This window comes from Acanthochromis polyacanthus, chromosome 23, assembly GCF_021347895.1.
Source record: "Acanthochromis polyacanthus isolate Apoly-LR-REF ecotype Palm Island chromosome 23, KAUST_Apoly_ChrSc, whole genome shotgun sequence".
In the NCBI taxonomy this organism is placed as follows: Eukaryota; Metazoa; Chordata; class Actinopteri; family Pomacentridae; genus Acanthochromis; species Acanthochromis polyacanthus.
The window spans coordinates 7,703,941-7,713,689 of record NC_067135.1 but is presented as its reverse complement, the minus strand read 5'-3'; the positions used below and the strand labels follow the sequence as shown (position 1 = coordinate 7,713,689).

Sequence of the window (9,749 nt, the reverse complement as noted above, 5' to 3'; positions counted from 1 at the left end):
TTTGGTTTCTGTGTGTGCATGAATGCCTGCTGCTGAGTGAAAGAAATAAACCGTGGGCTGTCATCTGTCCAAATCAGGTGAGATTCATTGTTGCTGAATCTCAGGACATTGGACTCAATACTACACTTCCCAGAATGCACATGTCGCAGCAAAGACGTGCTTTACACCTGGACAATCATCACTGATTTAGAGCACCTGGGAAGGAGTGGGGGAGCTCAGTTAATCAGACAAACGATCTTCAGATGAGGAAGAAACAAAGAAAGCACAAAGGAGATCCAAGTCCACGCATGGATTCAGTCCAAAGACGCCAATGGTTGGTGAAATGTTTATTTGTTTTCTGAAATGTTTCTTGATATGGTCAAGTTTATGTTAACTGCTGTGTGATTGGTTCATGAAAGCACTGCAGCTTTACTTCATTGATTTTATGTCAAATGACTTTGGATTAAGATATTTAATTTTGAGTTTAAGTTAAAAAATAGAATATATATATATATACGTTCTGTTAAATGTTAAAACTTTACTAAAATGCTGATTATTTATTCAATTTAAAAGGCTTAAAATGTGGGCACTTAATTAAAAAAAATAGATTTCTTTATTTGCTTCGAAAGGCTTAAGTGATTCATTTAAATGGTTAATGTCAACTTTTTAGTTCTGTGTTTGATGGTGTTAACTCTGTTTCTGTCTTTAAAGGTTTACAACCTATTCCAATAACACGACTAACCAATTAAAAGGAAAATAAACGTTTGAGTTGGAAAGTTGAATTGAGCTGTTCCTGCGTCCTTTGAAGGTAAAGAGAGGAGGACTTGACATTCATTGCTCAAATGTGAAATCAATTACCGGTAGTAACTCTAATCAAGCACAATCTGAATCTCTCTCTGATGCAGCAGCGTTGGTCAGTGTAGCAGGAATTCAGTCATTAGCCAGAGCTAAGAACACAGATGAGGAACATTTGGTTGTTGCTTCAGGATGAATTGAACAATATGAAGAATAAAGACACAGAAGCTGAAGCTGGACTTGACACAGAACCCGATTCAGTGTCAGGAAGTGGTGATGCAGGAAAAGGAGAGAGTAAAGACGAGTTGAGAAAGGATGATCAGTCTGGGTGCTCTTTACCTGTTTTTCTTCTGAAGCTAATCCAGCTTTCCTAAATGCATGGTTGTTAACACAGCTGTGTGTCAGCCGTGGAGCCCAGCGGAGGCCAGAGATACAGTGTTTAGTGCACCAGATCCTTTCACTAGTCCCACAGAATACCTTAAATAGTTGAGGGTTACAGCTACGTTGTACAATGTTCTGGTTCCAGACATGCAGGTGTTGTTGTGTTGTACCTATGGCATAGAGCGGTCCACGGTGGAGGCCTCTTTTGATCCACTTCCCACTGAGAATGTCCAGTGGCCTGACAGCCTACACATGCAGACATGGCTAACAGGGAAAGCTAAAAAGGCAGTGTTTAAACATGTGCGCTGTACTGCTAAACCTTACAAGCTTCATGTTTGTGTGTAAAATGATGATGAGCCCCTGCTAACATTTATCAACCGGTTTGAGAAAGTGTGGGAGTGAGTGATTATGGAGCAATAGGAGTGCCAAATCAAAATATAAATAAATAAATGTGGAAATATAAAGAGAAATAAATAAATAAATAAATGTGGAAATATAAAGATAAATAAATAAATAGGAAAATTTTGTCTTTGCTTTTACCTTTTCTGTTTTTCCTTTTATTTATTTCTCTTTATATTTCCACATTTATTTATTTAATTATTTATATTTTGATTTGGCACTCCTATTACTCTATAAGTGATGGGTTGTGATATAATAAAATGCAAGTCGAAGGATGAAAGCTGAAGGTTTCCTCTCACAAAAACGGAGGCAGCAATGATGATGAGGCTCAACCCCAGAATTTCCGTTGTACCCCCCTGTTCCTGTTCCCCCCCACTAAAATGAATCTGGATCTGCCCCTGCTGGTGCCAACTCTGTGTCACCAACGTCAGTAATCTATTGATAGCATTAAGCTAATATCTACACTCCATGATGTAACAGCTGACTGCGTTTTCGGATGAGCTTGTTCAAATATTTTTTATTTTATTTATTTTTTAAGATTCAGCCTTTAAAAAGCCATTTTCAACTGACCATTCAATAAATAGGTTATACAAGTAAAATCTGCAGTCAATTTGTTTACGTCATCACGGCTCCCAGAGAGCCTGCTGCTGCTGCTGAAAATAATCTTAGAAGAAACACTGTATATTATATATGATGTACAGTGGCTATGGAAAGTATTCAGACCCCTTGAAATTTTTCACTCTCTGTGTCATTGCAGCCATTTGCCAAAATCAAAAAAGTTCATTTTATTTCTCATTAATGTACGCTCAGCACCCCATCTTGACAGAAAAAAACAGAAATGTAGAAATTTTTGCAAATTTATTAAAAAAGAAAAACTGAACTATCACATGGTCAGAAGTATTCAGACCCTTTGCAGCGACATTCATATTTAACTCACATGCTGTCCATTTCTTCTGATCCTCCTCGAGATGGTTCTGCTTCTTTACTGGAGTCCAGCTGTGTTTAATTAAACTGATTGGACTTGATTAGGAAAGGCACACACCTGTCTATATAAGACCTTACAGCTCACAGTGCATGTCAGAGCAAATGAGAATCATGAGGTCGAAGGAACTGCCCAAGGAGCTCAGAGACAGAATTGTGGCAAGGCACAGATCTGGACAAGGTTACAAAAGAATTTCTGCAGCACTCAAGGTTCCTCAGAGCACAGTGGCCTCCATAATCCTCAAATGGAAGAAGTTTGGGACGACCACAACTCTTCCTAGACCTGGCCGTCCAGCCAAACTGAGCAATGGTGGGAGAAGAGCCTTGGTGAGAGAGGTAAAGAAGAACCCAAAGATCACTGTGGCTGAGCTCCAGAGATGCAGTCAGGAGATAGGAGAAAGTTCCACAAAGTCAACTATCACTGCAGCCCTCCACCAGTCGGGGCTTTATGGCAGAGTGGCCCGATGGAAGCCTCTCCTCAGTGCAAGACACATGAAAGCCGCATAGAGTTTGCCAAAAAACACATGAAGGACTCCCAGACTATGAGAAATAAGATTCTCTGGTCTGATGAGACAAAGATTGAACTTTTTGGTGTTAATTCTAAGTGGTATGTGTGGAGAAAACCAGGCACTGCTCATCACCTGCCCAATACAGTCCCTACAGTGAAACATGGTGGTGGGAGCATCATGTTGTGGGGGGGTTTTTCATCTGCAGGGGCAGGACGACTGATTGCAATTGAAGGAAGGATGAATGCAGCCGAGTACAGAGATATCCTGGAGGAACACCTCTTCCAGAGTGCTCAGAACCTCAGACTGGGCTGAAGGTTCACCTTTCAACAGGCCAATGACCCTAAGCACACAGCTAAAATAACAGAGGAGTGGCTTCAGAACAACTCTGTGACCGTTCTTGACTGGCCCAGCCAGAGCCCTGACCTAAACCCAATTGAGCATCTCTGGAGAGACCTCAAAATGACTGTCCACCAACCATAGACTGTAAATAAAGATGGACGTAGCATCTGGCTCCAGAATTGAAGCCCACCCGGAAGTGTCAAAAACTTGCAATATCACGCCGTCTGCTAGGGTTGGCTCCAAAAAGCTTTTTCTCCATAGACCCCAATTCATTTTTGGAAAAAATAAAATTTGATAGACTGATTTTCTACAGCTCAGGATTTGTTCCTGTTAGTTTTCATGGTCAAAATGAGAGATCAGGTGGCCGATCTTAAAATAAATCAATACTGAATTTTAAATAAATTGTTAAAGTTGGTGGAGCCAGGGGGCGTGGCTATACTTGATTGACAGTCCCATTGACTGGTCCTGCCCCGAGTTGCTCTCTGGTCCAGCCTGTTTAACGCGTTTTATGTCACTGGCTCCAAAAAATCCAAAATGGCGACCAGGAAGTAGCAAAATCCGGGCTTCATTTTCTCGGCGTTGAAACCAACGGGTGACGTCACGGTTAGTTCACGCCTGCCACCAACATTCACCATCCAACCTGACAGAAGTGGAGAGGATCTGCAAGGAAGAATGGCAGAGGATCCCCAAATCCAGGTGTGAAAAACTTGTTGCGTCATTCCCAAGAAGACTCATGGCTGTACCAGCTGAAAAGGGTGCTTCTACTCAATACTGAGCACAGGGTCTGAATACTTCTATGTGATATTTCAGTTTTTGTTTTTTTCTGTCAAGATGGGGTGCTGAGTGTACATTAATGAGAAATAAAATGAACTTTTTTGATTTTGGCAAATGGCTGCAACGACACAGAGTGAAACATTTCAAGGGGTCTGAACACTTTCCGTACCCACTGTATGCTTCTAAATCCGCTGATTTTCTGGTAAATCAGCCTCAAATCTGCACCCAGAAGGGAAGAAAAGTCGCTGATGTCCTCCGAGAAACTTAAATTTGAACATTTCCACGACAACTCTCACTGCGGCGGATTAATCTTCCAGAGTCAGACTATCATTATATCATTGTTTTTATTACTATCATTGTAATTTTTCATCATTTTGTCTTTGCACAAAAAAAACAAACAAATAATACATTTTTTCAGGAGTTGATCACCCCTCCCAACCCCAAAAAACCCACCACTACAGTTACAGTTTGCTCAAAACACATTTAAAATCAATGTAAATTACAGCAATGTAAAACGAAATAATGTAAAATAAAATCAACCCTGAAAGAGATAATATAACAGCAACAGCCAGAATAATAATTAGAATCCAATACCCAGCACCTTAATACAATAATCAACTTTTTAAAAGAAAAATTCTGACGTATTAAAAACTGAGGAAAAAAAAAAAAAAACGACAGTGTGTCATTGTGATAGAAAGAAAAGTGTTAATTTAGGTACAACCAGCCTTTTTTTTGTGTTTCCTCCCACCCTCGTTTGTGTCATCGACAAATCTGGAAGCGACTTCTGCTTTTTTTCTCTCTGCTTAAAGCCATCCTGGACTGACAAGGCCTTTAAAAAGTGAATAAAAATAAAACAAAAATGACAGACGGGAGGAGGAGGAGGAAATAAAAACGAGCAAAAAATGAGCAGTAGTCGTCACCGCCACCTCGAACATTAAATACATCGATATCCGGAAGGGAAGGTCCAATCTGGCGTGGAAGAAGTTAAATGTGTCAAAAAGGTGCACGACACCGAAAAGGCAGCAATGATATGATCCGATGTGGCCCTTCACACCCCCAACCTCCGTTCTTCTCTCCTGAAAATCTGTACAAACCCCCGAACAACTTCTCCAACGACACAAAAATATATTATCAAATCAAAAGCAGAGGAAGAAAATAATTCACCATTCGTCGTCGTCGATTTCTGTTGGGTTTTTTTGTTGCTGTTTTTCCAGTGATCTTCTATAACACACTCAGGACTTAACGACACCTTTTTGTTTCGCTCTTTGGGGTGAGAAATGCGTCGGTTTCCGGGTTGACATTCTGGATATGAAGGCGCGATGCCAACCGAGTGATACCAACGTTTAAAAAAAACTAAAACAAAATAAATCTGAGCGTTCACGCGCTTGACGAGAACCCTCAAGTTTAATTCTTCAAAGAAAGGCAACGTAAAATCCATCCTCACCTCCTCCCCGGGTTCAAATATGCCCCTCTTTTTCCAGTGCACAATTCTTTTTAAAAGCCACAAAAGAAGAATTAAAAATAAAACAGTTAAAAGCCCGCAGGATTGAAATCGAACTGGCCTCCTCAGACTTGACGGTGGGAGAGGATTAAAAAAAAAAAAAAGGAGTGAAAAGGTGAAAAGGTGGATGTGTTTGTGCTGAGTTCAGTCTGAAATCAGGGGAAGAGAGGGAGGTCTGTGTGGGTGAGGCGGGGCCTGAATGTTCGTTTAGGGGAGCGGGCAGAAGGTGGAGAAGGTCCTTCAACCTTTGACGGCAGCAGCGGTCCGTCCTCGGTCCTCTAACGTGTGACTGGAGTCCGTTCAGGTTTACACAATCAGAACAATCAAAACTCACTTCCAGCATCATAAGGCTCCACGTTCACAACCTGAACTTTCCGTCAATCATTCAGAGTTTTGTTTCTCAGCGTTCCTCTGCTCGCTCCATCCAACACCCCCTCCACCCTCCACCTCCACCCGCTGAAACAACAAACAAAAACAAAGAGCTGGCAGCAGGACCGTGCAGAGAAACTGAATAAATAGCAGAAAGAAATGACAGGAGTGGTCAAAGTGATCAAAGTGTGACTCCTAAAAAACAGAGAGAGAAGATCGGACATGCAGAAGAGTGGAACGTCTAAGTAGAACGTGACAGAAAGAGAGAAGACCTCGGTCTGTAAGTACTTCTTCACAACTCAGAGGAAACCAGAGTCTCTAACGGCAGGGCCGCACCAACGTGAGGAACAGAACTCCTAGAAAAGAAACGTTTTCTAGCCTCAGAGAAGCAGTAGCCCTACGTCAGACCTGTCTACAGAACAATCATGTTGTTTAAAGTGATCCCACCCTTTAGCTTACCTCCTGACCTCCACCTACAGCATCATCCTCCCCGTCTCCCCCCCTCCACCTCCAACCCTCCACCCTCTTCTTGCTGCTCCTCCGCACTCACAGTTTGAGCTCGTTGGCGATCTTTGAGGCAATGTTCTTGAAGGCGATGGACGTGCCCGAGATCCGCTTGAAGCGCACGCCGTTGAGGGAGAGCCGCGGCAGCTTGCAGACCTCCATCTCCCACTGGACGAAGTCGTCGCGCGCCGGGTTTCCCGACACGCACAGCAGCATGTAGCGCTCGCGCAGCTCGTACTCGCAGCTGTTGGAGTCGAGCACCTTGCGGATTTCGCGCATCATCTCCATGGGCTCCATGGACGACGTGGTCTTCATGGACCAGGTGAAGCGCAGCGAGCGCGGCTTGGCCGCGTCCTTCTGGCTGGCGATGGCGGGAGGAGTGCCGGTGCCACCTGGGACGAAGAGGAAACAAAGTCACAAACCAAGGTTGGTCATCTTTCCACGCCATGATAGGACTTTATAAATCTACTGGTCAGATCATGATGTCAGGTTATCATATCATGCTACTGGTCTTCAAACACTCATGGTGCTTTTCCACGAGGACCTATTCGCCTCGACTCTACTTGGGTGTTTTTATTTATTTCTTTATTGTATTATTTTTCTAAGCACCAAATGGGGCAGTGCTCCCAATGTCACTGTATACCCGTTATACAACGACAATAAAGGCTTTCTATTCTATTATTATTTTGGGGGTCGAGGATCTAAGTAAAAGGCAATGTGTCCCAAAATGTAATCTCTCTTAGGTCTTGCAGCTGACTCCTAAACTTTAAAACTCTCTGTACTATGAGCTCTGCTGTTTTTTTCATAATAATAAATGTTTCTACAATCAGATATACTTTTGTTGACTTTATTTTGCAGAAAAAGCAATCTAGTATATAAAGATAGTTCAGAAAGAAGAGAGGATGTTGCTCCTGAACTTGGACCTACCGGTGTTTCCAGATCCTGGTGAGGAGTTGTTCTCGTCGTTGTTGGAAGAGGAGGACAGAACGCCACCGGACGTCTTCTCCGACTTGTCCACTGTACTGCTCAGCACGGACCTGAGTGAAGCGATGGGAGGGTGGAGGAGGACAGGAGGGAGGACAGAAAGGATGGATGAGGACAGAAAGGATGGATGAGGACAGAAAGGATGGATGAGGACAGAAAGGATGGATGAGGACAGAAAGGATGGATGAGAGAGAGATGGGAGGAGAAACAGGAAAAGATTGTGACAGGAGAGGTGTGGAGAAGGAAGCGTGAGGGTGGAAGACGGCAGGAAGGAAAGGAGGAAGAGATGAGCACAGAGAGAAAACGAGTAAAAGTGAGAATCAAGAGAATTATATTTAAAAAGCAGAAACACAAAGGGGGAGGAGGAGTGAAGAGGAAGAGGGAAATGATGAGGTTGTGGATATGAATGGAGACAAAAAGCAAATTTCTTTTAAGCACCCCCATGTGTGTTTGTGTGTTAACACGTCTCGGATCAATTTAATTATGCTTTTATGCGAGTTGGAGGCTGTTCTCAGGTGTAGCTGCACACAAACACACATCTGGGTGCTTCATTGATTCTCATTCCCCCTCACTCTCACACACTCACACTCACCATCATGCAGGTCCACACAGTCACTCTCAGTCTCTAGGATGCTACCATTCACCGCTAATCTCCCGTCCCCTGATTGGTCAAACCACTATCACCATCACCAATTAAAGCTCCGGCTCGGGCCCCCTCTCCCAACCATTCACAACAAGCTCAGATCAACTACAGGTCGGTTCCGGCTACTGATTGGCAGGCGGAGTCTGGGGGGTATTGTTGGGGGGGTTTTTGGGCTGTTCTGTATCTCACCTGCTCCCCTCATCCCGACCCTCTCCCTCATACGGACTCCTCGAAAAAAATCAAAAAAGTTTAGTCTTTTTTGAGGGCCACGGGAAACATGTGGGCTCTTCAGACAAATAGTAAACCAGCTGGTTGGACACAGTCCTCGCCATGCCTGCCTGAATCTGCAGAATCCAGCCTTGACGCCAAATATGTAACGTCAGAGCCACCTGAGGACTACAGAGCCCACAATGCACTGCTGTGACAGAGATCATTACTCTCCAATGGGATGAAAGCATGAGTGAAGGAAGCTCCAGAGAATATTCAACAGTGTCTTAATGAAGATACAAATAGCTGCACTTGGATTTTAAATTATTCATTCACTGTTTATTTTTAATATTTGGCATTTTTCACTTCAGCATATTGTTTAAATCATGGTATATTTAACACTTTAATGTGCATTTTGTACGTATCTTTCTCATTTTTTTTTACATTGTGGTGGTCACTTTACTCTTTCTGCTTGCTACTGCAACAACTGAGTTTCCCCTTGTGGATCAATAAAGTATTGATTTTCTATTCTAATAGAATCTGCCAACATGTGGTATGAGATAACCAATATTGGTTACACCTGATAGTTAACAGGTATAGACAATTCTGAACAAGTCTTCTGAACATTAAGCACCAGTCTGTTTGGCAAAACCCATTTTTAATTTAGCAATTTACAAAATTTCACTGAGCAATGGTGCAACTAAGGAATATCTTCATTGTTTATTTAAATGATTAATTGTTTGACCTATGGTAAAAATTGTCGATCGGTGTTTCCCAAAGTTCGAGCTGACGTCTTAAGATGTCTTGCTTAGTCCACAACCCAAAAAATATTTAGATTAGTCATAAAAATGTAAAGAAACCAGAAAATATTCAAATTTAAGAAGCTGGAATCAGAAAACATTACCTAAACTGATTAATCGATTATCAAAATAACAGGTGATCCATTTATTAGCTGATAACTCTTTGATTTATCATCACAGCCCCACTTAGGTAACACTTTGGAACTTGAAAAAAGTAGATCCATCCAGCTCCAAGATGGATTACAAACGGTGAACGGGTGGAACAAAGCGGCAGACTTTAAATGGAACTGGTTTAAAAAGGAGCAGGTTGAAAACTAGACGTCTCCAGGCGTTAATGTGAAGCAAAATTAAAGTGACTGGAGCAGAATCCAACAAAATGAAGTGACGTGGAATGGTTCAGACCAAGGATGGAGGGGTTTGGAACAGAACAGTCAGGCATGGTGAGGGCGAGTCCTGTGGCTGAAGGAGGTTAGGGGCATTAATGATCCCAGTGCTGCATTAAAACCTGTATTAGTAACACTGGACCTACACATAGGCTGTTCAAAACACACACACACTCTTAACCCTGCAGCCTATAGATATAA

General features: G+C 42.5%; 1 protein-coding gene across 5 annotated transcripts in view; it reads right to left on the bottom strand.

Annotated features, from left to right (window-relative positions):
• Positions 1 to 4,482: 4,482 nt before the first annotated feature.
• Positions 4,483 to 9,749, bottom strand: part of mark2b (MAP/microtubule affinity-regulating kinase 2b) — a 52,702-nt gene continuing 47,435 nt past the window's right edge. For all 5 annotated transcript variants that reach the window (XM_051944192.1, XM_051944194.1, XM_051944195.1 and 2 more), the window contains 2 exons: positions 7,459 to 7,568; positions 4,483 to 6,923 (listed from right to left, as the gene is read on the bottom strand). In XM_051944192.1, the coding sequence (XP_051800152.1) occupies positions 6,574 to 6,923; positions 7,459 to 7,568 (460 nt within the window). In that variant the 3' untranslated portion in view covers positions 4,483 to 6,573. The remainder of the gene's footprint in view (positions 6,924 to 7,458; positions 7,569 to 9,749) is intronic.